This window comes from Podarcis filfolensis (genome assembly GCF_964270895.1).
Source record: "Podarcis filfolensis genome assembly, chromosome: 2".
Lineage (NCBI taxonomy): Eukaryota > Metazoa > Chordata > Lepidosauria > Squamata > Lacertidae > Podarcis > Podarcis filfolensis.
Window position 1 is genome coordinate 13,464,463 of NC_139605.1, and position 27,724 is coordinate 13,492,186.

At 45.5% G+C, this 27,724-nt stretch overlaps 3 protein-coding genes across 10 annotated transcripts in view; 2 read left to right on the top strand and 1 right to left on the bottom strand.

Annotated features, from left to right (window-relative positions):
• The window catches only part of LOC310756806 (uncharacterized protein), a 33,114-nt gene extending 11,020 nt beyond the window's left edge, over nt 1-22,094 (bottom strand). For 2 of the 4 annotated variants that reach the window (XM_083601602.1, XM_083601600.1), the window contains exons 1-3: nt 22,076-22,092; nt 2,592-2,758; nt 964-1,037 (exon numbers count right to left, since the gene is read on the bottom strand). In XM_083601602.1, coding sequence (XP_083457728.1) covers nt 964-987 — 24 coding nt within the window. In that variant the 5' untranslated portion in view covers nt 988-1,037; nt 2,592-2,758; nt 22,076-22,092. Of the gene's footprint in view, nt 1-963; nt 1,038-2,591; nt 2,759-18,155; nt 18,248-22,075 lie in introns of those variants that run through there. The other 2 variants (XM_083601603.1, XM_083601601.1) reach the window with 2 other exon arrangements.
• On the top strand, nt 1,064-15,036 carry LOC310757291 (galectin-1-like). Of its 4 annotated transcripts, none has more exons than XM_083602609.1 (4): nt 1,064-1,203; nt 11,597-11,676; nt 11,799-11,958; nt 14,504-15,036. In XM_083602609.1, the coding sequence occupies exons 2-4, from the start codon at nt 11,648-11,650 to the stop codon at nt 14,678-14,680; spliced, it is 366 nt and encodes a 121-aa protein (XP_083458735.1). In that variant the 5' UTR covers nt 1,064-1,203; nt 11,597-11,647; the 3' UTR covers nt 14,681-15,036. The 4 variants fall into 4 exon arrangements, with proteins under 4 accessions (XP_083458735.1, XP_083458733.1, XP_083458734.1 ...); XM_083602607.1 differs by lacking the exon at nt 1,064-1,203 and adding an exon at nt 2,705-2,815; XM_083602608.1 differs by lacking the exon at nt 1,064-1,203 and adding an exon at nt 7,625-7,862.
• LOC310757299 (galectin-1-like) lies at nt 19,088-26,643 on the top strand. Of its 2 annotated transcripts, none has more exons than XM_083602617.1 (4): nt 19,088-19,211; nt 22,812-22,891; nt 24,198-24,369; nt 26,426-26,643. In XM_083602617.1, the coding sequence occupies exons 1-4, from the start codon at nt 19,203-19,205 to the stop codon at nt 26,570-26,572; spliced, it is 408 nt and encodes a 135-aa protein (XP_083458743.1). In that variant the 5' UTR covers nt 19,088-19,202; the 3' UTR covers nt 26,573-26,643. The 2 variants fall into 2 exon arrangements, with proteins under 2 accessions (XP_083458743.1, XP_083458744.1); XM_083602618.1 differs by lacking the exon at nt 19,088-19,211 and adding an exon at nt 21,720-21,738.
• Nucleotides 26,644-27,724: the final 1,081 nt, after the last annotated feature.

Here is a 27,724-nt window from a genome sequence, read left to right on the forward strand (position 1 = left end):
GTTGCGGCGCTCATCTCACTTTATTGGCCAAGGGAGCCGGCGTACAGCTTCCAGGTCATGTGGCCAGCATGACTAAGCCGCTTCTGGCGAACCAGAGCAGCGCACGGAAACACCGTTTACCTTCCTGTCGGAGAGGTACCTATTTATCTACTTGCACTTTGATATGCTTTCGAACTGCTAGGTGGGCAGGAGCAGGGACCGAGCAACGGGAGCTCACCCCGTCGCTGGGATTCAAACCGCCAACCTTCCGATTGGCAAGCCCAAGGCTCAGTGGTTTAGACCACATCAAATGAAACAATCCGGAATAAAACAAATTCAAGCTTCAAGGAAAATATTTCAGATCCTTCTCTGAGTGACATTTTGCTTTCCCCGTATTTACCTACCCAGTTTACAGAGCTGCCCCATAGCGGAAGTACTCACGCCAGTCGCAAAACGCGCCTGGGGAATTTCAAACCCTGGGCATAATGTATTAATGTTTTCAATTGTGTTCTGAGTTCTTTGGAGACCTTTGGGTAGCAGCTAAAAAAGGTAAAGGACCCCTGGACAGTTACATCCAGTCAAGGGCGTCTATGGGGTTGCGGCACTCATCTTGCTTTCAGGCCAAGGGAGCTGGTGTTTGTCCACAGACATCTTTCCTGGTCACATGGCCAGCAGGACTGAACCGCTTCTGGCGCAACAGGACACCGTGACAGAAACCAGGGCGCACAGAAATAGCATTTACCTTCTCACCACAGCTGTACCTATCTATCTACTTGCACTGGCGTGCTTTCCAACTGCTAGGTTAGCAGGAGCTGGGACAGAGCAACAGGAGCTCACCCTGTCGTGGGGATTCGAACTGCTGACCTTCCGATCGGCAAGTGGATTAACAATAGTAATGGGCCGGCAAGAGCAGGGGGAAAAAGAGCATTTCTCTGAGCTCACACCTCCCTGGCACAAACCCTCTGCCTTCATCCTCCTGCATACCTGAGCCAGGTGTGTTACTGACATCTCTGTTCCTTCAGGATGAAAGGCCCATCAGAGCTGAAACGTGCCACAGCCTGTGAGGACAAAGTGGAAAGGAGATGGTTTCAGGAACGGGGATCCTGGAATCTGAAAGCGTGAAATCTTCTGATTCAGGGTTGGGGAGCCCGTGGTCCCCACCCCAGATGCTGCTGAGCTCTAGATCCCACCGACTCCAGCTGCCATCATTCGGCCAATGGTCAGGTAAGATGGGAGTTGTAGTCTTGGCAACATCTAGCAAGCCAAAAGTCTCCCAGCCAGGCTCTGAGTGGGACAACGGATCACAATCCTGGCCATGCTTACTTGGAAGTAAATCCCATTGAGTTTAGCGGGGCTAACTCCCACATTAAGTGTGAATAAGATTACTATTGTCATTATTTATTCGGCTTACATACAGGACCATATAACAGCGGTCCTGAAAGACCTGCATTGGCTCTCAGTATGTTTCCGAGCACAATTCACAGTGTTGGTGCTGACCTTTAAAGCCCTAAACGGCCTCGGTCCTGTATACCTGAAGGAGCGTCTCCACCCCCGCTCCGAGGGCCTTCTGGCGGTTCCCTCACTGCGAAAAGCCAAGTTACAGGGAACCAGGCAGAGGGCCTTCTCGGTAGTGGCGCCCGCCCTGTGGAACGCTCTCCCACCAGATGTCAAAGAGATAAACAACTACTTGACATTTAGAAGACATCTGAAGGCAGGCCTGTTCAGGGAAGTTTTTAATGTGTGACATTTTAATGTATTTTTAATCTTTGTTGGAAGCCGCACAGAGTGGCTGGGGAAGCCTAGCCAGATGGGCGGGGTACAAATAAATTATTATTATTATTATTATTATTATTATTATTATTATTATTATTATTATTTATCAAAGACCCCCAGGGCGTTGTACAACATTAAGAGCACATTCCGAGAGGTTTGGTATAAGAAGATATTGATTTCGGTCAGTGGAGAGGTTATGTTAAGTAATATGCTTGAATGTTGAACGTTTATCCAGAGACGATGGATAAAACAAACACCGTTAGCTGTACTGCTGGATAAGTGTTTAAGGCTTATTGTGTTTGTTTAAAAACCAATAAAAATTTGATTTAAGAAAAGGCGGGGGGGGACACATTTTATGGAACATCAGTAATAAAAACGTAATGAAGAGCATACTAACGGACAGCATAATATCGGGGCAGACAAAAGAAGGTGGAATTTGCACGCGTGGAATTTGCCACGTACAAGAGGTAGAATCCTAGAATTGTAGGGCTGAAAGGGTCATCTAGTCTAACCCCACCCCCCCAAAAATGCAAGAACGGCTTTAAAAGAGGGCAAAGGCTGTGCCAATGGCTATTTATTCCCTTAGAAACGAGTATTTGGGGATCGCGCGTGGGGAGGTCCTGTTTGGAGAGGCTTGCCGATGGGGCATCTGGTTGGCCGCTGGACTGGAGAGATCCCCTGGCCTGATCCTGATCTTCGGATGCTCTTAGCCCAAACAATGCCTCGCCTCCCTCCGGCCCCACGAATCCAATCTGCACCCCCTTCCTTTCTCCTTTTCTTCCACCCGGAATTGCACCTTTCACCCACGGGCTTTTCGGTTTATTTATTTTTAAACTCACCGGCTTTCTCCCCCAAGAAACAATGCACCGCCCCAAGGCCTGGGAAATTCCATTAATTATTTCCCACGGTGGGCGGAGCAGGAAGCGACATCCGCCATCGATCTCCCCGCCATCCAGCCGAGCTAGGAAAGGACTCGCTTGGCTTTTAACCCTTAACGCAACAGGAGCTGGGCAAGAAAGCAACGCATTTGTCATACAGTATATTGTGTTTGCCACTGCTCCAGGTGCTCTGTAACGGCTTGAATCCCCTTTAAAATGTCGCTTCTCTCTCTCTTGGCAGCATTAAGATAAATTCAGCATTAAGATAAATTCAACAGTGTAAATAAGTTGTGATGGAGGTAATAATGGAATGCTGAATGGTTTAGTTTATGTAAAGTATGCAGGGATTTTATGTTATGCAAAATGAACCATGGAAAGAGAAGGAAAGTCACTGATGTTTTAATGATGCTTAAATGAGTATTTTAAATTGTGTATGTTGTTCTTGTTGTTTAGTCATGTCCAACTCTTCGTGACCCCATGGACCAGAGCACGCCAGGCACTCCTATCTTCCACTGCCTCCCGCAGTTTGGTCAAACTCATGCTGGTAGCTTCGAGAACACTGTCCAACCATCTCGTCCTCTGTTGTCCCCTTCTCCTTGTGCCCTCCATCTTTCCCAACATCAGGGTCTTTTCCAGGGAGTCTTCTCTTCTCATGAGGTGGCCAAAGTATGTATGTGTGCGTGTGTGTGTGTGTATACACACACACACACACACACACACACACACACACATATATATATATATATATATATATATATATATATATATGTAAAGGTACCCCTGCCCGTACGGGCCAGTTGTGTCCGACTCTGGGGTTGCGCGCCCATCTCGCTTAAGAGGCCGGGGGCCAGCGCTGTCCAGAGACATTTCCGGGTCACGTGGCCAGCATGACAAGCTGCATCTGGCGAGCCAGTGCAGCACACGGAACGCCGTTTACCTTCCCACTAGTAAGCGGGCCCTATTTATCTACTTGCACCCGGGGGTGCTTTCGAACTGCTAGGTTGACAGGCGCTGGGACCGAGCAACGGGAGCGCACCCCGCCACGGGGATTCGAACCACCGACCTGACGATCGGCAAGTCCTAGGCGCTGAGGTTTTACCCACAGCGCCACCCGCGTCCCTATATATATATATATATATATATACACACACAAATACATATATATATATATATATATATATAATACACACACACACACACACACACACACACACATATATATATACACACATAGAGAGAGAGAATATTAACATTTTGAAAGCTTTCCATTATTCAAATTCCCTTTACCGCTTGGGTTATATTTACATAGCACCCTATAACACGGGGTCTTTGCTTTTGAGACTGCTCGACCTACACATGCAGCAAGGGTCCAGGTGTTAAGATTAGTAGATGTGCTTTTATTACGCTGCTCCTCCATTGGAGGGCAGCCTTTGTAGGCAGGGTGTGCAAACTGCTGGGAAACCCGTCTTGCATTGGAAGGCCTTTTTCAAGCATGGTTGCTGCCACGCAGCTGGGAAGGGAAGGGTTAACCCTTCTCTGTGTGCTGTGACACCCCCCCCCCAAATCCTTCCTGCTACCTAAGCTTCCCATTAGTTTAGGCTTGTTCTGTAGAGAATGCAATCATTCTATCTGGTAGTTATAAGAACTTCCATTTGACTTAAATAACCAGCCCCTGAGTTTGCTTTCTTCCTCTTCCCTCCCTACCCCCTTTTCCTTTTGTGTTTTGACCTTAAGATTGTAAACCTGTGGGCAAGGAATGTCCTTGTTTTACTTTCTGGGCATGTAAGCCACTCTTGAAAGCATAATTTTTTACCTGAGAGGCCTAAAAAAGGTAAAAGACCCCTGACAGTTAAGTCCAGTCACGAATGACTCTGGGGTTGCGGCACTCATCTCGCTTTACTGGCTGAGGGAGCCAACATTTGTCCACAGACAGTTTTTCCAGGTCATGTGGCCAGCATGACTAAGCCGCTTCTGGCGAAACCAGAGCAGCGCACAGAAACGCTGTTTACCTCCCCGCTGGAGTGGTACTTTCAAACTGCTAGGTTGGCAGGAGCTGGAACAGAGCAACGGGAGCTCACCCCATCGTGGGGATTCAAACCGCCAACCTTCTGATCGGCAAGCCCAAGAGGCTCAGTAGTTTAGACAACAGCGCCATCGGAGCTTTCCAAACTTCTCATGTTGGTGACACACTTTTTGGAGAGTAATCAGTAATTCAGTTTTATTAGCAAACTGGAGGTTAAACTAACCCCTTATAAGAGCACTCGCACGACGCACCTGCACACTGCAGCCGACACACTAACATGTCGCAACACAGAGTTTGCAAAGCTCTGATCTTTCATCCTTAATTAAATATAAGTGGGTTCCTCCCTTTCTTGCTACCATCTCCCATCATCCTTGGCCACTGGCTATGTCAGCTGGAGCTGATGGGACTTAAGAGTCCAGCAACATTGGAATGGCTACAGCTATTCACTCCCTGTTACAGAAGGTCTATAAGTGGTTGCAGGATTAAGGTTTTAACCAGCGGCTCAGATCAATCCTGTCTCAAGCCCAGTTAATACACTGGGCAGAAGTGGCAAGGAACAATAAAAACTGTTTAGCTGCCATGGGCCAAAGGTCTATCTAATTCATCATCCTGTTCGCATGGAGGCCAATCAGATGTCTACGCGAAGTGTAAATAAGTTTTGATGGGTTTAATAATGGAATACAGAATGGTTTAGTTTGTATAAAATATGCAGGGATTTATGTTATGCAAAATGAGCCATGGAAAGAGAAAGGGAAGCTTTTGATATTTTAGGGTTGTTTAAATGAATTTTCAAAATTGTGAAACAGAATACGGTGGTACCTCGGGTTACATACGCTTCAGGTTACAGACTCCGCTAACCCAGAAATAGCACCTCGGGTTAAGAACGTTGCTTCAGGATGAGAACAGAAATCACGTGGCGGCGGCACGGTGGCAGCGGGAGGCCCCATTAGGTAAAGTGGTACCTCAGGTTAAGAACAGTTTCAGGTTAAGAACGGACCTCCGGAATGAATTAAGTACTTAACCCGAGGTACCACTGTATACATATGAAGGGCAGGAGTACAATAGCACTCTCTGTGTGATTTCAGACTTCCGCTAACAGATCACATCTGTGATTATTCCCCAATGAAACTGATAATTTATTTTAGCAAAGACCTCCAACTGGGTTAGAAAAATGTCCTGCACATACATAATTATTAGGAAGACTATATTTTAATTTACCTGTTTTTTGTTTTTGTTTTTTTACTCGCTCCAAAAGCTCCATGTACGTGGAATTGGCAGTCAGATCGTAAACCAGATCAGTTTCGTGCTGGGAGTGCCAATAAAGTTCTGTACTGCATGGCCAAACTTGGCCCTCCAGCTGTTTTGGGACTACAACTCCCATCATCCCTAGCTAACAGGACCAGTAGTCAGGGATGATGGGAACTGTAGTCCCCAAACAGCTGGAGGGCCGGGTTTGGCCATGCCTGCCTGCAAACCAATCCTCAGAAGACAGATGCAGCTTCATCCTATCCATGCTTAATCAGATCGGTAGATTGAGGTAGGAATTGGAACCTCTGGAGAAAGTGGTGGGCGGAAAAAGCCCACCCACAAATGCTTTCGCTCATCTTCAGGGTGTTAGGGCAGGTTTTAAAGTATTCTTCCCTATGAGCGAGCTGTGCAAATTTTATATATATATATATATATATATATATATATATATATATATATATGGCACACTGTTAACGGAGAAATCTGAGGGCTCCCTTGGACAAAAAACAAGGACACCAGGAAAGACAGGACATTCTTTATGTATGCTACAACAGCAGCAAGAGTACTTTTAGCAAAGTATTGGAAGACACAAGAACTACCCACACTGGAAGAATGGCAGACCAAGGTGATCGACTACATGGGACTGGCGGAGATGACTGGCAGAATCCGTGACCAAGGGAAAGAGACGGTGGAAGAAGACTGGAAGAAATTTAAAGTTTATCTTAAGAATTGTTGTAAAATTAATGAATGTTAAAATGTCTTGGGTAATGCAAAATAGAATTGCAGTGACAAACAATTGGATACGAAAAAGAAAAAAGAGTTAAAGAAAGTGTTTATGAGAAATTGAAATTAGAGGTTGCTGGAAGGACTTAAAACAGGGATGCAGAAAGGGGAGGTATGGGGAAGTCGCTAAAAGAAGGTTTTAGGAAAGAAAGGTTAAGAAATTATACATGTTTATATGTTTGTTTGTTTATGTATTGTGTTGTTTTGTCTTTTAATATGTGTTGAAAAACCAATAAAAAATTTATAAAAAACAAAAAACAAAAAACAAGGACACCAGCCAGGAATACCAGAGCAAAACAGCAGCCAGTAGGCTTGGTCTTTATTGCAGACTGTCGCGACAGGACTCCCACCTGCCACAAGGTGGAACAAGATGGAAGCCCCGAACAAAAGAGAACCCAAACTTTTATTAGCTGCTAATCCCCCATGTTACACCCACCCCACTACATCACTAATACATCATGGTTACATCATGAAAGGGGAGGTCTGGTGGCAGTAATCCGAGCATCCTTGACTCTGCACCATGGTTCTCCTTGCCCTCCACCAAACACCCATCAAGTGTAACAAGAGAGATATCTACATTTCCCTGTTTCCCAGCCAAGTTAATCACACCCTTTTGTCTTCATCTGGGTTTGTTATTTCTGGAATGGCTACCTGTCTGGCACTCAGGTATCAGGATGCCAGGGATTATCACTCAGGCAGAGGGGCTGCTGAGTAGCTGAGCTCACCTGTCTATATGAATTTCTGAAGTTTTCCCGGTGAGCCAGTACATAGATACATTTATCAGTGAATTGTTATGTTTGGTATCGTGCAGCAAAGGCCCTTTGAATAGACAGGAAGAAACTGATGAAGTGTTTTGTGTCACAATTGTGCTGATTTTGGTAGTGGGCTGCATGTGCATGATATCTGCTGGAGGGGCAACCCCCCCCAACCTATACATAAATTCCTGCAACAACACTTAACAATTGGTCTGGAAGGAACCCACCTGGTGAGATGCTCCAATCTGCTCCATTGGCCAGCCTCGCCTACTCTTGACTAAATGGTGTTTACAGGCCTGCACCTCTGATTGGATGGGAGGAGGAAGGCCAGATCCCTGATCACCGCTTTAAGGGTCAGGCTTTGAAGCCCTTTCGTGGATTCCTCCTGTGTCTTTTTTGAAGCAGCTCTGAGAAAACTATGGAGTATGTAAGTTACTCCCGAGTGTGGCCAATCTGTGTAGCAATAGCAATAGTTCTAGCTGACTACCGTACTGTGTTGTGTTTGTCGGGGGCGTGTGGTTATGTAATGCCTCTTAGGGGGAGCAGATTAAATTGTAATTTTGTCAAGTCGTTACAGAAAGTGTAGGAGAAAGAACAGTCTAGTGACTCAGTCTCCCTTGTGCAACTTGCCAGTGGAGCAGTACCTGGTTTTCCACTGGGGTGGCAGGTGCTTGTATATTTTACTAATAATATGCATGTTTGTGAAAATATGCCTATATTGTGGTTTGTTTGTTTTTTTTTACTTATGTTGTAAGTTGCTTGGAGATCTTCTTTCGTAACAAGTGACTAACCAATTTAATTACCATGGCCCTGTTTTTTTAAAGAGAAGTGGGACAGGAGGGGTTTAAATATGCTCTCTGTTCCTGTTTTGTTTTTAAAATTCATTTTTATTAGATTTTACAAGCAAACAAAAAAAGTTTCTAACAATACCAAATCCATATCCATTTAAAGAGATTTCTCTGAATCTCACGACTTCCCCTCCAACCCTTCCTTGGGTCCTAGTGTGAACATTTTCAAAAACATATTATTTCGTGATCTATTTTTTTTGTATTTATCCATATTATCCATAATACCTGTTACATTACAAGTGATATTAAATTCTAAGAATAAATAAATAATAATAAATTAAAGTCCTGCTAATATTTTCATCTGTTTACAGTGGTCTCCTAAGTAAATTATAAATTTTCCCCAATTTTTTTAAAAAAAGTTTTTGTCCTCTTGGTTCCTGAGTTTCCCAGTCAGCTTTGCCATTTTGGCGTAGTCCATCAGCTTAGTCTGCCATTCCTCTTTGGTAGGGACTCTTTCTTCTTTTCATCTCTGGGCTAGTAGCACCTGTTCCTGTTTTTGAAAATGCAATTTTTTAAAAGAAGAAATTAAGCCATCTGTGTCATGCCAAATGATCAGCTGTTAAGGTTTGCAAGTGCACCAGCCAGCTGACTGGCGGCATCAATAGCTGATTGACAGTGCAAATTTGCTTTTGGCTGAGTTCTGCTTTTACCTGCCCTACAACAGAGAGAGAGAGAGGGGGGGGGAGGGAGGGTAATATATATAAAACAGTAGATAGGTCTGTGGAAAGTAGTGGCAGATAACCATGGCAGGAACTCTCCTCTGTTTGGGTGATATGTTGAACTGGCCCTGCTCATTATCAATGCCATGATGTTTGACCACCTAGATGTTCCCAAACTACAACTCCCATCAGCCCCAGGCAGCATAGCCAGTGGGCAGGGATCATGGGAGTTGTCCATCAAAACCCATTATTATGGTAAGGTAAAGGTAAAGGGACCCCTGACCATTAGATCCAGTAGTGGCCGACTCTGGGGTTGTGGCGCTCATCTCGCTTTATTGGCCAAGGGAGCCGGCGTACAGCTTCCGGGTCATGTGGCCAGCATGACTAAGCCGCTTCTGGCAAACCAGAGCAGCGCACGGAAACGCCGTTGACCTTCCCGCCAGAGCGGTACCTATTTATCTACTTGCACTTTGACGTGCTTTTGAACTGCTAGGTTGGCAGGAGCAGGGACCGAGCAATGGGAGCTCACCCTGTCACGGGGATTTGAACCGCTGACCTTCTGATTGGCAAGTCTTAGGCTCTGTGGTTTAAACCACAATGCCCCCCGCGTTATGGTACTCGTATTCAAAAAATGGGCATTCAACCGTCCTAGAACATTTTCTCTTTTTTTGTAGATAATTTTTATTAATTTTCATTTAATAATATTCCAATTTGTATCAAATCTTGCCACATCATAATATAAACAAAGCCAATTACACATTCCAAATTAAAAGAATTTCGGGACTTCCCATGTTCTGGATGTCTGGAGAAAGTCTCTTTCAGTTGTTCCTGCATTTATCTCTTTTGTTTTTCCCCAATTTCATAAGTCCGATCTTAACCCATTGCTTAGTCTTCACAGTCCTGGTGTATGACTCTACCGTGTCCAACAAATCCATCTTTCTTTTAGCATGCAGGAGGCAGTTTATTCTGTGTTCATATCCTTTAAATGATTTTTAGTGTAGTCATCTCAGTCTTTCATTTCACCATTTTATCTTCCAGGCTCTAGGCTCTGTTCCAACTCTCTCAACACACGCCAACTCTCCTTATCTTGATTTATGGCATTTATGGCGCAGCAGTCTTTCAGTCTTTCAATGAGTTAATTTACCTTTACCTTTTTATTCCAATTACAGTGGTACCTCGGGTTACAGATGCTTCAGGTTACAGACTCCACAACCCGGAAATAGTACCTCAGCTTAAGAACTTTACCTCAGGATGAGAACAGAAATCGTGCTGCAGCAGCAGGAAGCCTCATTAGCTAAAGTTGTACCTCAGGTTAAGAACAGTTTCAGGTTAAGAACGGACCTCCAGAACGAATTAAGTTCTTAACCCGAGGTACCACTGTTTAAGTCTTTCATAGTGTCCAACTTAATGTTCCAAGTTAGCATTCCAAATGTGGATCTCTGTAGAAAAGCTTTTCAACCCAGAACATTTTCAGACCACAACGCGATAGTATTTACATGGAGAAAGGACAGATGAACATCATTTCGATGGAGCCTTAATGAATACCTATGGTACTTTTAAAAAAAAAGTAGTGGAAAAGGGCTAGCTAAAATTAAAAGATGACTTTGAATTGAACTTAAACCAAGAAACAGATATTAAGATAGTGTGGGATGCTGGAAAAGCAGTAATGAGAGGATTTCCCTTCCAGTGGAATTCACTTTTTAAGAAGCAGAAGAAGTTGAAAAATCAAGAGACCATGTTGGGAATAGCTCAGAAAGAGAGGGAACTTACAAATTTTTTAAAAGGTGAAATTGTACAAGCCATCAAAATGTTGCGAAAATTATCTATGTCGGAGCAGAAGCTGAAATATTTAAAGCAGAGGTCAGCAAACTTTTTCAGCAGGGGGCCGGTCCACTGTCCCTCAGACCTTGCGGGGGGCGGACTATATTTTTTTTGGGGGGGGGGAATGAAGAAATTCCTCTGCCCCACAAATAACCCAGAGATGCATTTTAAAGAAAAGGACACATTCTACTCATGTAAAAACACACTGATTTCCGGACTGTCCGCGGGCCGGATTGAGAAGGCGATTGGGCTGGATCTGGCCCCCGGGCCTTAGTTTAGTTACCCATGATTTAAAGCAATGAGCATTTGAATTTGCAAACAAACCAGGCATGGAAACTTAAAAACAAGAGGGAAAACAATTTTATAATTAAAGTAAGGTAAAGGTAAAGGGACCCTGACCATTAGGTCCAGTTGTGACCGACTCTGGGGTTGTGGCGCTCATCTCGCTTTATGGGCCGAGGGAGCCGGCGTACAGCTTCTGGGTCATGTGGCCAACATGACTAAGCCGCTTCTGGCAAACCAGAGCAACACACGGAAACGCCGTTTACCTTCCCGCCGGAGCGGTACCTATTTATCTACTTGCACTTTGACGTCCTTTCAAATTGCTAGGTTGGCAGGAGCAGGGACCGAACAACAGGAGCTCACCCCGTCACGGGGATTCAAACCGCCCACCTTCTGATTGGCAAGTCCTAGGCTCTGTGGTTTAACCCATAGCGTCCTTTATAATTAAAGTAGCAACTAAAAATGGGTTATTGTATGTCAAAAAAGTAATAAGGGGGCCAATGTTTCCCCATGCCTGGTCTAACCCTGCCCTTTGGTCTTACTTTAGCAGCTGGCTGTGACCGACAAGACTATCAAGATTGGCGATGGGATCCTGGTGATGGGGAGAGTGACCCCAGATGCCAAGAGGTTTGTACTGATAAAGCAGAAGAAAAATACATGGGTTGAAGGGGGAAGGAGCCATGTGGGGTTCTGCTGCTTCCTATCAAATGTGAGTTTCGTCTCCAGTATCTCCTCTGTCTCCATGACAGGTTTGCCATCAACCTGGGCCGAGATCGCCACAACCTCCTCCTCCACTTCAACCCTCGCTTTGATACACGCGACATTGTGTGGAACTCCAAGGCGTGTGGAGTGTGGGGTCAGGAGCTGCGAGAGTCGCTCTTCCCTTTCCAGCAGGGAGAAGAAGCCAAGGTGAATATGGGGATACGCCATTAGCTCAGGGGTGGAGCATCGACCTCGCAAGTAAGAGGTCACAGCTTCAGTCCCTGGAATTTCCAGGTAGGGCGGGAAAAGTCTCTTGCTTGAAACTCAGGAAAGCCACCGCCAATCATTCCAGACCAGTGGTTCCCAAATAGCTTACTGCAAACCCTCTGTTTTTCCAAAAGCCAAGCCACAGACTCCCACACTTTTGAAATGTTGATATTTCTGTGGTAGTTTTCTGCTATGCAAATGGTGCCACCATCAGGGCCAGGTGATATATCAATAATATTGTCCGAAACCGGTTTGAAGTCCATCTCGTGACATCGGTTTCGTAGTTTTTGACCTGGCAAATATATCGCGAATCGTGATGTGTGTTAGGACTGGGCGATAGATATACTGTCCAAAACCAGTTTCAAGTCCATATCGTGATAATGGTTTTGTAGTTTTTGAGCTGGCAATACATCGTGAATCGTGAAATGTGTGTGCACGCGTGCTATGCAAAAATCACAATGTGGGGAAAACTCTGAAGCCAGCCAATGCCTCTACATAGCTCCATCCTTATTTCAGACATCTTGATATATCGCAATGTTTAGCTGGTGATATATTGTGATGTCACAAAACCAGAAATCCCCCAGCCCTAGGCACTAACATGTCCCAGCACAAAACCAGGGTGAGCATCTTCCGGGCCACACTCCTGCACAAGTCACATGAGAGCACAGCGCTCTACATGGGGCTACCTCTGAAGGTGACCCGGAAACTACAACTAATCCAGAATGCGGCAGCTAGACTGGTAACTGGGAGCGGTCGCTGAGACCACATAACACCAGTCATGAAATACCTACATTGGCTCCCAGTACGTTTCCGAGCACAATTCAAAGTGTTGGTGCTGACCTTTAAAGCCCTAAACGGCCTCGGCCCAGTATACCTGAAGGAGCATCTCCACCCCCTTCGTTCTGCCCGGACACTGAGGTCCAGCACCGAGGGCCTTCTGGCAGTTCCCTCGGTGCGAGAAGCAAAGTTACAGGGAACCAGACAGAGGGCCTTCTCGGTAGTGGCGCCCACCCTGTGGAACGCCCTTCCATCAGATGTCAAAGAGATAAACAACTATCTGACATTCAGAAGACATCTTAAGGTTCAGAGAAGTTTTTAATGTATGACATATTAGTGTATTTTTGGTCTTTGTGGAAGCCGCCCAGAGTGGCTGGGGAAACCCAGCCAGATAGGCGGGGTACAAATAATATATTGTTGTTGTTGTTGTTGTTGTTGTTATAATAAAAAATGGGGTGTTAATAGGTATGTGCCATGGACCCCCTGGGTGGGTTATGTGGACCCCCAATTGGGAACCAGTGCTTTAGACAATACAGTCATACCTTGGGTTGAAGTTGCTTCAGGTTGAGCGTTTTCGGGTTGCGCTCCGCGGTCACCCGAAAGTAACGGAACGCGTTACTTCTGGGTTTCACCGCTCGCGCATGCGCAGACGCTCAAAATGACATCACGCGCATGCGCAGAAGCGGCGAATCGCAACTCGCGCATGTGCAGACATGCAGACGCGGGTTGCGTTCGCTTCAGGATGCGAACGGGGCTCCGGAACGGATCCCGTTCGTACCCAGAGGTACCACTGTGCTGAGCTTGATGATCGATCAATGGTCTTAACTCGCTTTAAGGCTGTTTCCTGTGTTCCTCGTAAGGCGAGTTGGATAATGTGGGGCGATAATGTTGCAAAGCAGGTATTTTGTAACCTTTGGCTCCCTCCAGACCCTTTTAATGTATTTATATAAGTTTGTATGCCGCTTAATAATAAAATACCTAAGCGGCAAACACACGAACGTGATTTTAAGATAATAAAAGATGGAAACAGTTTACAACAAAATGAATAGCTCATGGGTAAGTTGCATAACAGGGAAAGTCTGAGTGAATAAATAAGCTTTGAGCAGGTGATGGTTGCTTGGCAGCAAATGCCACGGTCCTGGCGCTGCCACACTGAATGCCCTATTCCTGGTAATCAGAGCCGTCTTTCCCATAGGGCTTAGTGGTTCGTTGCGCCAGGGCGCCGGCCTCAGGGACACCCAGCGAGTGGGGGAGCTGTGCGGCTTTGCCAGCGGCCTCCCCTTTCCCTGCAAGCCCACCAGCTGCACCCTGTCAGCCATATAGTTTCCCCCTGGCTGGCCGTGCGCAGCTTCACCCCCCCCCCCATCCATGGTCATTTGAGGGTGCTGGGTGGATATTTGCACCCTGGTGCCACATCTGCTAAAGACAGCCCTGCTGGTAATCCCAGGGTGGGCATCATGTAGCACTGTCCAAAGTGCCTCTGCTGCAATTTGGGGCCATTTGCGCCACCAGTTTCCCTCTGCCCTCAGTCAGCTCCTACCTACTTGCCTTCTGGCTGGAGAAGAAAGAATGGACCGCATTGCACCAAAGGTCTATCTAGAACTACAACTCCCACCAACCCCAGCAAACAGCCTGACCGACACTTGTTGCACTCTGACAACTTCTGGTGAGCACCAGGTTGGCTAAGTCATTGGTTTCTCCTTGCTAGATCTCCATCTCCTTTGACGCCAGGGCAGTGACGGTGACGATGCCAGGAAACAAGGAGATCAAGTTCCCCAACCGGCTCGGAATGGATTCTGCACAGTTCTTCTCGGTGGCTGGAGACTTCAAGATCAAATCCGTCAAGTTTCTGAACTATTATGCTCCCTTTGCAGCTCTGAACTAGCTGGGGGAAAGAATGTGCAAATAAAGTCCCGTCTCCCAGAGTTTCTGTTGTTTGAATGTGAAATCAGGAACCATGTCCTCCAAATTACTTCACCAATCACTGTATTTTTCGCTCTATAAGACGCACCAGACCACAAGACGCACCTAGTTTTTGGAGGAGGAAAACAAGAAAAAAATATTCTGAATCTCAGAAGCCAGAACAGCAAGAGGGATCGCTGCGCAGTGAAAGCAGCAATCCCTCTTGCTGTTCTGGCTTCTGGGATAGCTGTGCAGCCTGCATTCGCTCCATAAGATGCACACACATTTCCCTTTACTTTTTAGGAGGGAAAAAGTGAGTCTTATAGAGCAAAAAATACGGTAGTTAACCAAGGCGTTAACTCAGGGTGCCTCTGGGCTGTCAGTGTTTTGCTGGAGGGGACTCGGCTGCATACCAAAACTTTAGGTTTGCACACTTAAAGGGGGTTAAAGTGCTGTGCTGCCCTAGTGTAACAAATCCACTTAAACAGAAATAAATAAAGCCACAGACTTGCATTTTGGAATGTGATGACAAAATACCTCCAGGGATTTGGGTGAATGAATGATAAAGGTTGTGTAAACACCCTGCAAGAACATCAGGACGAATGATCGTAAATGAATCAAAACAAATGGCCAGCTATAATCTAACCTCTCTGTAATCAGCGTGCAAGCAAATTGGGATATACAGTGGTACCTCGGGTTAAGTACTTAATTCATTCTGGAGATCTGTTCTTAACCTGAAACTGTTCTTAACCTGAAGCACCACTTTAGCCGCACCGCCGGAGCAGGATTTCTGTTCTCATCCTGAGGCAAAGTTCTTAACCCGAGGTACTATTTCTGGGTTAGCAGAGTCTGTAACCTGAAGAGTATGTAACCCGAGGTGCCACTGTATACTCAATAAATGGTTTATCTGGAGGGACCCTTAGCAGCCCCTGCCTTTTTAAGTCCATTTTAGTATATTGTCTATTATATTTACAATATAATGCCAGATATTCCTCCCAAGAGCTCAAGCTGCCCCTCCCTCTTCTATCCTAACAGCAGCCCTGAGAGACGGTGACTGGTCCAAGGCTCTGAGTTTCACGGCTGAGTGGAGATTCAAACCCGGTCTCTTAGGTCCTAGTTCAGCACTCTTATTACACCGCACTGAAAGAGTCAGCAACTTGCAGAGATGATGATGATGATGATTTCTACCCCACCCACGTGGATGGGTTTCCCCAGCCACTCTGAGCGGCTTTCAACAGAACGTTAAAAACAGAATAAAACTTCAAACATTAAAAACTTCCCTAAACAGATGTAGCCATACGAGGGAGCAATCCCAACTATGGGAAGCCAGCGCAATTTACGCCGGTTTAGGTGAAGCTGGTGTAAAGCACGCCTGACCCAAATCTGTTCAGGAGCAATGCTCCGGCCAGCTGAGCCATCGTAAGCCTGGCAGAGGGAAAGGTAAAGGGAAAGGGACCCCTGACCATTAGGTCCAGTCGTGACCGACTCTGGGGTTGCAGCGCTCATCTCGCTTTACTGGCCGAGGAAGCCAGCGTACAGCTTCCGGGTCGTGTGGCCAGCATGACTAAGCCGCTTCTGGCGAACCAGAGCAGCACACGGAAACGCCGTTTACCTTCCCGCCAGAGCGGTACCTATTTATCTACTTGCACTTTGACGTGCTTTCAAACTGCTAGGTGGGCAGGAGCAGGGGCTGAGCAACGGGAGCTCACCCTGTCGCGGGGATTCGAACCGCCGACCTTCTGATCGGCAAGTCCTAGGCTCTGTGGTTTAACCCACAGCACCACCAATGTGCCTCTAGAGGCCTCATTAATAACTTTTGGTACATGTACAATTCTGGAGTTCAAGGTGCAAGATGATAACAGACCAGCCAATTCTTATAATGACAGCAGCTAAGATTATCCCCGCCCCGCCCCCCGGGGGGACAGAGGAAGGTGTTTTGGAAAGCGGCAAGCGAAACACCTGCCCACCGTCTCTGTCGAATCAGCTTCAATGCAAATAGAAGCTGTGGGAGCACAGAGGGGGCCCTTTAAGTTGGCACGTCTCCATTTAAAACATCTTATTAGCATCAGTGCAGATGCACTTGGGAGTAATTTGGCTGTTAACGTCTCCCAACTGTGTCTGAGCTAATGATCCCTGGGAGTTACCCACAGGCCTTGACAGTGTGAATTCACCAAGGAGGAATCTACACAAGAGATTCTTAATCATCATCATCATTTCTTAGTGCCTTTTAAAAATGCTGCGTGGTAATTGGTGTTTAGCTTTTGTGGCTTTCCCCAAAAGAATTATGGGACTTTACTTTGATGATGGTGTTGTTGAGAGAGTCCCTGTAACAAAGGGATCATTTCTTTTTCTTGAATATTTTTTATTAGAATTTTCAATATAACAGTTTATCAAAAACATATCACCCTCATTTTCCCCCTTAGTTTTTCCCTCCCCCCTCCCGAAGAAACGCTCCCTCCCACCCGCTCAGGTGCTGCCTCTGATTTTTCAACATATGTTATTCTCTGCATATTGTAAAATTGTAAAGATCCTTAATTTATCTGTCTATATGTTACCAATACAGTGGTACCTCAGGTTACATACGCTTCAGGTTACAGACTCTGCTAACCCAGAAATAGTGCTTCAGGTTAAGAACTTTGCTTCAGGATGAGAACAGAAATCCTGCTCCAGCGGCGCAGTGGCAGCAGGAGGCCCCATTAGCTAAAGTGGTGCTTCAGGTTAAGAACAGTTTCAGGTTAAGTACGAACCTCCGAAACGAGTTAAGTACTTAACCCGAGGTACCACTGTAATAAATTTGTGTATGTTTATTCAAAACCTGCCAAGGAGTCCAGTTCACTTTGCTGTTTCTTTAAGTACTTTGTAAAAGGTTCCCATTCTTCTTTAAAGTCACCGTTGTCCTTATCACGCAGTTTATATGTCAATTTTGCCAATTCCACATAATCCATCAGTTTCTCTTGCCACAGTTATTTGGTTGGGATTTCTTCATTCTTCCATCCTTGTGCTACTAAGACTCTTGCCGCCGTTGTCGCATACATAAATATGTTCTTTAATTTCCTTGGCAGGACAAAGGGATCATTTTTACACCCAAAGAAGAAGAAAAATCTCCAACAAAAGATTTTGTTTGGATACATTACACAATAATTTTGCCCACGTTTTCACCGATGTCTGTAAGGTCAATCACACTTTTATTTTCTAGGCGTGCATGGGGAATTCAGAGAGAGGGGGAGATATATGGCTTAAAGTCTTACAGATTAAAACAAGATTTATTTGTCTGAAGGTTTGATTTCAGGCTCCAAATAAAGTTGTAAGAACATAATAATTGCTCTGCTTCTAAAGTAGCTCACTTACTTTCAGGCTTTACATTTGGTCACTACAGGTGTAAGTTATATCTGCAAGGTATTTGCCAAATTCCAACAAGGACTACAACAATGTGCTATACATTTAAAGCACTATCATACCTCTTTAAACTTCTATGGCTTCCCCCAAAGGATCCCGAGAACTTTAGTTCGTTAAGGATAATGAGAGATGCATTGAGACCCCATTCCCCTCGGAGTGACGATTCGCAGATATCCTGAGGGATTGACTGTTAAATCGCACTGAGAATTGAGGCTCTGAGAGATCATTCCAGTAGCAGCTGCCCAGAGAAATCCTATATACTTATTTACCTGGGTGTAATTTACCTGGATTCAATGGGACTTAACATCTGAGTAGATGCCTGGGGTTGTTCTGTGACAGACTCAAAAACATTGCTCTGACATTTTGTGGGTGGTGATGCCTTGATCTTCCATCAGCATGGCCAACAGCCAGAGATGATGGGAATTGTAGTTCAACACTTTCTCTATGTCAGGGGTCAGCAAACGTTTTCAGCAGGGGGTCAGTCCACTGTTCCTCAGACCTTGTGGGGGGCCGGACTATATTTTGGGGAGAGAAAAAAAGAACAAATTCCTATGCCCCACAAATAAACATGCTGATTCCCGGACCATCCGGGGGCCAGATTTAGAAGGTGATTGGGCCGGATCCGGCCCCCGGGCCTTAGTTTTCCTACCCATGTTCTATGTCAGTGATGGCCAAACTTGGCCCTCCAGCTGTTTTAGAACTACAATTCCCATCATCCCTGACCACTGGTCCTGTTAGCTAGGGATGATGGGAGTTGTAGTCCCAAAACATCTGGAGGGCCAAGTCTGGCCATCACTGCTCTATGTTCATGATGCTGGGACCTGACTAAAATTATGGGTTCCTCACATGGAGTCAGGAATGCAAAGGACATCAAATGGACCAAGAGAGACACAAGTCACGTCACTTAGCAATTTGGTTAATGATTGGAGAGACTCCAATTTCCATTGGCCAGTCTCTTCCTCACTGATTGATTGATCCTTTACAGGCTTGTTCCTGATTGGCAGGAAGAAGGCCACACCTCCTCTTGGCCACTATTTAAAGCTCAGGCAGAAGAAGGAAGAATTGCTTGCTTTGGTGTTTGTCAGAAGCTGAGTCATCAAACCTTCACAATGGAGACTGTAAGTTGTCCGGAGGGAGTGGGCTATGAGAGTATGAGAGGAGTTTAGTTTGTTCTTTAATGTTAGATAGGGTCAGCTGGTAAGCATTTTAGCTTACTGTTTAATCTTCTTAAGTATATTTGGAAGTCAGCCCGGTAGAATTGATGGAGGCTTATTTCTAAGTGGAGCTGAGAGACTGCAGCCTTAATGAGTCGGGGAACAGAGGTTGCCGGTTCTGAGTCAATAATAGGTTTCTGCAGCTCATAGTGGCATGCCCATATCTAAGGATTCTTGAATGTTGCTCTAGCAAAACCTCCTTAAAACCGTTCTCCCCAAAAGCTCCGCTACTGGACAGAATGCAAAAGGAAGTAGCAATCCAATTCTGTCTGGGTCTACGAGGTTGCAAATCCTATTGTACTTCTGTGTACTCCTGGGTGTACGTGGAGTTAGAATTGCAGACAGTGGTAGTAGTTTCCTAGTTCGTTGTCGCATGGGTCAAGGTGGATGAACTGTTTATAGCTGCAGCAGTGCCTTCTGAATGAAGGCTAGTATTGCATAGTACTTAAGGCTCAAAGAACTGCCCTGGCCCTACCGTTTAGGCCAAGTGACATTCCAGCCTCAGGCAGTTGACGCTGGGCGTTGTGAAAGGGTAGCAAATTCGCGGTATCTAACTTCCCGTATCTCCTTACTGCTAGAATAAGGAAAGGTTCCTGTAAATTGTTCGAGGTGGCCGGCTGTGCGTAATTTGCTTTGGGCAACAAAATATATCTTTCACGGTCATTCCTGTTTTTGCTCGGTAGAGCATGAGACTCTTAATCTCGGGGTCATCGGTGTGTGAAAAAAATCTTGCATTGCAGGGGCTGGACTAGATGACATTCATGGTCCCTTCCAACTCTACAATTATGTTTATCCATGAGCTGATTATGAACAGAAAGCGTCAAGGCTATGGCAGTTACTCATGCCTTCAGAGTAGTTACGTGCTGATATAACGGCTGGTAATAAACTAATTTAATTATTGTGCTGTGCATGTGACCAGGCATGCCTTTAGAAATTATTCGGCGGTGCAGCTAGATATTAAATTGCGTAAAGCTCTCTGGACTTCATTTTCTTATTGTTTTCCTGTTTAGATAATGCCTATTACTTAAATTCACTTCAAAACGTAGCAAAGCAACTCTGCTGGGTTTGGGACCTTCCGGCATATTCCACAGAGTGTGGCCCTGAATCTCTGCCTGAAAGTTTTCCCTGATGATGCCACTGGGCTTATTAGGGGTTGTAAATGTTCTATGTTGCTCTGCAAGCCATGATACTTCGTGGGAGACTTGTGGGTAAGAGGAGGCCAACCATTGTCTGGTTTGGCCTTGAGGAGGGCAGAGGCCTTGTGAGCAAAACGGAAAGGCAAACGTTTAGCTATAGCTCCTAATGATAACAGACATTCCTGAAAAAAGACGTCTTTGATTTTCTTAACCAAAAAAAGAACATTCCTGTTGGATTGGGTCAGAGAAACTCAAACAACTCGTCTTGCTCATTTACTCATTAACTACATGCAGAGAGCCTGCAGCTGGCTTCTCGTGAAACGGAATCGAAATAGCCAAATTTTCTCACCTGTACAAACACATTTGTTAAAGCACTAATGGTTTTCTGTAATGTTGTAAACAAAAATCTGCCCCTTTTTCCCTTATGGGGTATCCAAGAGCCCATATAGAGTTCTTACATAGGTTCCCTATTGGTCGGAGAAAGAGGCCAACCAGAGAATATTGAGAAACAAAGCAGCTAGTAAGCTTGATCTTTATTGATCTGTTGCAACAGGGTGCTCCCCTCACAAGCAGGAGAGGAGGAGGAACCCAGAACAATGGCGCACAAGGCCATATAAAGACTTTTGAAATTCCCACCCTGTAGATCAAGACCACCCCCAGAAACATCATACATACATCACAGAAGGGGCGTAACCTAAGACCACCCCTCAGATACATCATACCTACATCACAGAAAAGGTGGTCTAAAACAGAAATTTGAATGTTGTTTTTCTCCTGTCGTTTATCTCCCGTCTGGCAGGTTACTTGATTGGATTGCCTGGGGAGCCTGGCCAGTCTTTTGTAATGATAAATACTTAGTTCCTGGGCCAGGTCACAGGCTCACACCCTATTCATATCTTAAATGTGCCCCCAAGGCAGGATCCGTGAGGAAAGAGACAATGGGGAGGTTTCCCACTTTGACCTTGCAGAGAAATCATTTGCTCAGTTTGGGAATCAAAATGGTTCCAGGTTGGTCTTCCTGTGCTGATCTATGTATGTGCATGGTTGGTACACTTATGAACATTACCATATACCTAAGACCTCAAAATTCCTATCACAGTGCCTCGCCCCACATCATAATTTTGTTCTGAAGTAATGAACTCTTCGTGTGACTCCCTTGTCTGATATGAACTACATCTGCAACCAACATAGTGCCCTCCAGCTGTTGCGGGCTCCCACTCCCGTTCTCTCTGGCCATTGACCATTTTGCTGGGGTCTGAGGGGAGCTGGAGTCCAGCAAGAGCTGGAGGCCACAGGTGAGCTGTCCTGAAAATGCCTCTTTTCCAGCTAGATTCCTAGAATTGCTGGGAAACGGGGAAGGCTTGTAATTTCTTGCCCTGTGTCCCTGCTCTGCATGTGGGAGCATTCACAAGGAAACCAACAATAACAGCTGTGTAACACTTTGTCTGTGATCATGTCCAGACCATAGATTTAAATCACTCATATATTTGGTTTCCCCTAAAGAATATTGGGAACTGTGGTTTAAGATTTTAACAACTCTCGGCACCCTCTACAGTTCCCAGGAATCTTTGGAAACATAGCTGTTTCAAAGTGGTACGAGTGTTTTAAATGTATAATACAGATGTGACCTACTTCTCCTGTTGGATCTCTGGTTCCTTCTCCCTTCCCCTTCCATGCATGCAGAATTACAGTTCCCAGGTTTCCTGGGAAGGGGGGGGGGCTTCCTAACCTTTATGGGGGTGTGGGCACCAGTCATAACATGGCTGTTGTGGTGGGGTTGGGATAATGCAAAATGGTGCCTGTGGAATTGTGGCGCAATACAAGATGGCGGTGGTGGTGCAGCATAGCATAATGCAAAATGGCCGCCACATCTGAAAGACCAGAAGCAGAACATAGCTGTCAACATTTCCCTTTTTTAAAGGGAAATTTCCTTATTCCAAATAGGATTCCTTGCAAGAAAAGGGAAACATTGACAGCTGTGGACCGGAACATGATATGGACATGTCCCCTCCATCAATGGAAATAATGTCCACTGCCCCCACTTGCTCACAGAAAGAAGCCTGTTACATGTCTCCTTCATTCGGAATAGGTGGATATCTAATTCTGGAACTCAATGAACTGTGGGCATGTTTAAGGGTCTGTGTGTTCAATAATAGAGAGGCCAAGCCAGTGGGGGGTGGGGAAGAGGAAACAATACTTCATTGATTAGGGTGCAGCTGGGCCATTTCTGGGAACTGCAAATATTTGCAGGGAGTTTCTTCCAAGAGAAACTGGAGTGGAAATGGTTCTCCTTTCCAGATAGGAATGACAGTGGAGAAGATGTTACCTGTGTGCATTCTAATGCTCTTTTTTTCTGCCTTTCCTCCAGCAAATGGTTTTTTCCCACTTGTCAATCAAGCCTGGTGAATGCATCAAAGTGAAGGGTAAAGTGCCACCAGAGGCCAAGAGGTTTGTGTTGTTCAAGGTGGGCTGGTCTATTTTTGTTGGTGCAAAACAAACAAACAAACCCCCCCCCCCCAAACATATAGAAAGGAGAATTCCTGAATGCCAAGCTCTAAGTTTGGGGCAAGTACTCTTTGGTGAAGGAACTCCAGCAGAGATTTAAAGTTACAAAATATGCAGCAAAGCAGAGTGTGGAAATGCAGGCTGCATTTGAAATATGCCCCTCCAAAATGTCCCCTTAAAAAAATTATTTCCAAAGTTTCTTCCCCCAGCATAAAAAAGACCACACATTTGGTATAAATGGTTTACTTACAAACTCTCCAAAGGTCAGATTCATGTGCTTCAGAAAAGTTGCACAGGCAGTAAAACCTAGGTTGGTTACAAGTGGTGAAAGTGCCTAAATTATTGGTACAGGAACTCAATCATGATTTATGAGAGCCATGCTGTTGGAGCAACCAATACATTATTGGAATGATAAGGGAAAAGATACAGTAAAACCATATATTTTTAATTAGTAATCTAACCAGCCACTGATGCTGATCACTACTAAAGGATGCTTAGCTTAACTTTCCTTAAGAATTATTAGATGCTATTTTTGTGTGCTTTTATGGGCTCCTCCAGATGAACTGTCCTTCCTGCTTTTCAAAGCTTACGTGGAGCTTATACAATGCCTGCTTTTTATTGAGTGTTTGTTCTGACTGTGGAGGCAGAGCATAGATTTTTTGGGGAGGTTACATATCTTCTCATTAATCATTATCTGACTCCTCTTAGTACAAGCAAGTTAAACGGTTCCATGATCACCACCACCAGTCTGTTAAAGGACTTGAAAGATGCAGTCAAATACCTTCAGCACTGGCTTAGCATGGGTTGGCAGTGCCCGGGGCCACATGGAGGGGGTGAGAGGGAGGTAAATGGATGTAGTACGCATGCACATTCAACTGCTTAACGGCATCCGCATCACATGGGAGATGGCAGCTGCAGAGATGAGAAGAGTTCTTCCTTTGTCTGGAGAGGTCACATGGAGAAGCTGTTTTCAACAGAGTCCAGTGACGGAAGCACACAACTGTATTGAAGCAGCACCGGGGGTTGAAATTTGTGCCCCGGGTAACTGCCCCCACGCTACACCACTGCCAAACAGGACTTTGCAAAGACAAAGGCTTTTGCCAAGTCACAAACCCAGGCTGGGTCAATCGGCAACGGTATCCTACTTCCAATATCACCATAACAATAGAACCGTTAGACTTTGTCTCTGCCAGCTCCTGCTAATCCACCTTGTGAGTGTTCGTCTCATGTGGTCCTCCCCTCTTTCCAGCTTTGCCCTCAACTTGTGCCACGATGATTCAGACACGATCCTCCACTTCAATCCTCGCTTTGATAGTCACGGAGACGTCAACACCATTGTGTGCAACTCAAAGACGAATGGGCAGTGGGACTCGGAGCTGCGGGAGTCACTGTTCCCCTTCCAGCAGGGAGAAGACACCAAGGTGAGCAGGAATAGCCTCAGCACCGCCAGAACTTCAAGGAGAGGCAGTGGTCTTTCCTGGATTGGGGGGCTCCTTGGGCACTGGGGACTTCAAAATAAGTTGGATCCTTGGTCCATCTCTCTCAGCACTGCCTTCGCTGCCTGGCATTGACTCTCCTGGTATTAAGTAGTGATTGGACATACCAGATGACAGAGATTTCTCCAAGCAGTTCTTTATAAGTAAACTGGAACTGAACTGAACTGCAAACAGCTCAGCCGGCCTGCTTTTATAGGCAGCCGACTGTCAACATTGTAACAACAACCCAGGGTTTCCCGCCTAAATTAACTTACGTGGACCTGAGTGAAAACTATATACACAATACCCCCTGGTGGCCAGGGTGAGAACTTCAATACATAACACCTGGGTTTCAGGGAGAGGCTACCTGAAGATGCTGAGAAATTGAACCCAGGTCTTCTGCATGTGATATGGTTGCTCTTTCCCCTGGGCTATAGCATCCTCAGAGGGGCTGCTAACCAGATAGGAATGTAATGAATTAATTCTTTTCTGCTACTTCTGCCTTTCTGAGGGTGTTCTGAAGTGAAGTATGATCATTTGTGGTGAATCTCTCTCTCTCAATTTCGGCACATAATTTCTTATAATAATTTATTATTTATACCCCGCCCATCTGGCTGGGCTTCCCCAGCCACTCTGGGCGGCTTCCAACAAAAGATTAAAAATACATTAAAACATCAGTCATTAAAAACTTCCCTAAACAGGGCTGCCTTCAGATGTCTTCTAAAAGTTAGATAGTTGTTGTTCTTTGACATCTGGTGGGAGGGCGTTCCACAGGGTGGGTGCCACTACCAAGAAGGCCCTCTGCCTGCTTCCCTGTAACTTGGCTTCTCTCATTGAGGGAACCACCAGAAGGCCCTCAGCGCTGGACCTCAGTGTCTGGGCAGAACAATGGGGGTGGAGACACTCCTTCAGGTATACCAGACTGAGGCTGTTTAGGGCTTTAAAGGTCAGCATCAACACTTTGAATTGTGCTCAGAAACATGCTGGGAGCCAATGTAGGTCTTTAGTGTTATGTGGTCTTGGCGGCCGCTCCCGGTCACCAGTCTAGCTGCCGCATTCTGGATTAGTTGTAGTTTCCGGGTCACCTTCAAAGGTAGCCCCACATAGAGAGCATTGCAGTAGTCCAAGCAAGAGATAACCAGAGCACGCACCACTCTGGCAAGACAGTCTGCGGGCAAGTAAGGTCTCAGCCTGCGTACCAGATGGAGCTGGTAGGTAGCTGCCCTGGACACAGAATTGACCTGCAGCTCCATGGACAGCTGTGAGTCCAAAATGACTCCCAGGCTGCGCACCTGGTCCTTCAGGGGCACAGTTACCCCATTCAGAACCAGGAAGTCCTCCATACCTGCCCGCCTCCTGTCCCCCCAAAACAGTACTTCTGTCTTGTCAGGATTCAACCTCAATCTGCTAGCCACCATCCATCCTCCAGCCGCCTCCAGACACCCCCTGCGATGCAGGCATCTCAACACATGGTGCCCCATCCAATTTGAAACCATACCAGACCCTGCTTAGCTTTTCCAGTGTTCTAGCAATTTTATTGCTGCACCAAGAGAGGGAGAGAAAGGATAGATGCGTTTTGGTGTGAAAAGCATAAGTTAGCTGTTTTTTTTTCATTAAAATGTTAAAAAAGAGGGTTGCATCCATGTCCTGTTTACAGTAGACCCACTGAAATGAATGAGCTCAATTTTTTCATGCCTGTTAATTCAGGGGGCCTACCCTAAGTAGAACTGGCTTTGGCTACAACTCTAAATTTCTCTCCCCAACCTTAACTTCTACAGCCAAACGATGAGGGTCATGGTTTCAGGTTGAACTGCCCTAACAGAACCCCCCAAACAAAATTGGTCAGGAGGTGCAATTGCAAGGGTGATAGTATTTTTTTTGTTTATTTCCCTCCCTCCATTAATCCACTCCTGTTTGGGCCATAAATCTCTTGGAAGCATCTAATTGCCTCTTTCCAAGGATCAACCCATGACCCTAACTCCTTGACTCCTCTTCTTCCCAGATCTGTTTGTCCTTTGATTACGAGGCAGTGACTGTGAAGATCAATGGAGACCAGGAAGTCAAGTTCCCTAATCGGCTGGGGGCGAATTCTGCAAAAATATTCTCAGTGGAGGGAGACATTGCGATCAAAAGTGTCAAGTTTGACTGAAGTTCAGCCGTGTCTTATTTTGTATGTCTATAGAAGGAAAAACAGAAAATAAAATGTGTTGCTTGACCTTGTCTGCCTTGCCATTTTCTTGGGGATGCCTTGTTGTTTAGTCATTTAGTCGTGTCCGACTCTTCGTGACCCCATGGACCAGAGCACGCCAGGCACTCCTGTCTTCCACTGCCTCCCGCAGTTTGGTCAAACTCATGCATGCTGGTAGCTTCGAGAACACTATCCAACCATCTCGTCCTCTGTCGTTCCTTTCTCCTTGTGCCCTCCATCTTTCCCAACATCGGGGTCTTTTCCAGGGAGTCTTCTCATGAGGTGGCCAAAGTATTGGAGCCTCAGCTTCAGGATCTCTCCTTCCAGTGAGCACTCAGGGCTGATTTCCTTCAGAATGGATAGGTTTGATCTTCTTGCAGTCCATGGGACTCTCAAGAGTCTCCTCCAACACCATAATTCAAAAGCATCAATTCTTCGGCGATCAGCCTTCTTTATGGTCCAGCTCTCACTTCCATACATCACTGCTGGGAAAACCATAGCTTTAACTATATGGACCTTTGTTGGCAAGGTGATGTCTCTGCTTTTTACGATGTTGTCTAGGTTTGTCATTGCTTGTCATTGGATTCCTATTGACATACAAATACCACTCCACTCTGGGAGGCAAACAGATACCAGCCAATGACAAATGCGAACTTGGATTAAAGTTAGATTGTTCCTGATTTGAATTCCAGGTTTTCTCCTTGGCTAAGGTGTGAATACATGCACAATTTCATTATGTTCAGTGAGATTTATCTAGAGCCCATGTTTCATTGAACTTAATTTAGTGTTTTCACCCTGCTGTTCCCAGATCAGCAAAAATGAAACAGTCCCAGTTCTTGGGTTTAGAATCTTAAAAAGACAACACAAAAGGAAAATGGATTGGGGGGAGGAAGTAAGCAAACTCAGAACAGTTTTTAGTTACAATTTCTTTTAATGACCAGCTGGGGTGGAAGCTGTTCAAGGAGAGCAGGAGCCAAAAGTTCTTGTTTTCTCTTCTCTTACCTCCTGACAGGTTATCATTTCAGGTGACTTTAGTAAATAAGCATTTAATAGAATGTACATAAATGCAATAATTCTGCCAGTGAAATTGTGAAGCAAAAGCACTGAGCTCTT

Coding starts and splice junctions, on each gene's coding strand:
- LOC310757291 (XM_083602606.1), top strand. Junction 11,677..11,798: donor GTGACCCCAGATGCCAAGAG/GTTTGTACTGAT, acceptor TCTCCATGACAG/GTTTGCCATCAACCTGGGCC. Junction 11,959..14,503: donor AGCAGGGAGAAGAAGCCAAG/GTGAATATGGGG, acceptor TCTCCTTGCTAG/ATCTCCATCTCCTTTGACGC.
- LOC310757299 (XM_083602617.1), top strand. Junction 22,892..24,197: donor GTGCCACCAGAGGCCAAGAG/GTTTGTGTTGTT, acceptor CCCTCTTTCCAG/CTTTGCCCTCAACTTGTGCC. Junction 24,370..26,425: donor AGCAGGGAGAAGACACCAAG/GTGAGCAGGAAT, acceptor TCTTCTTCCCAG/ATCTGTTTGTCCTTTGATTA.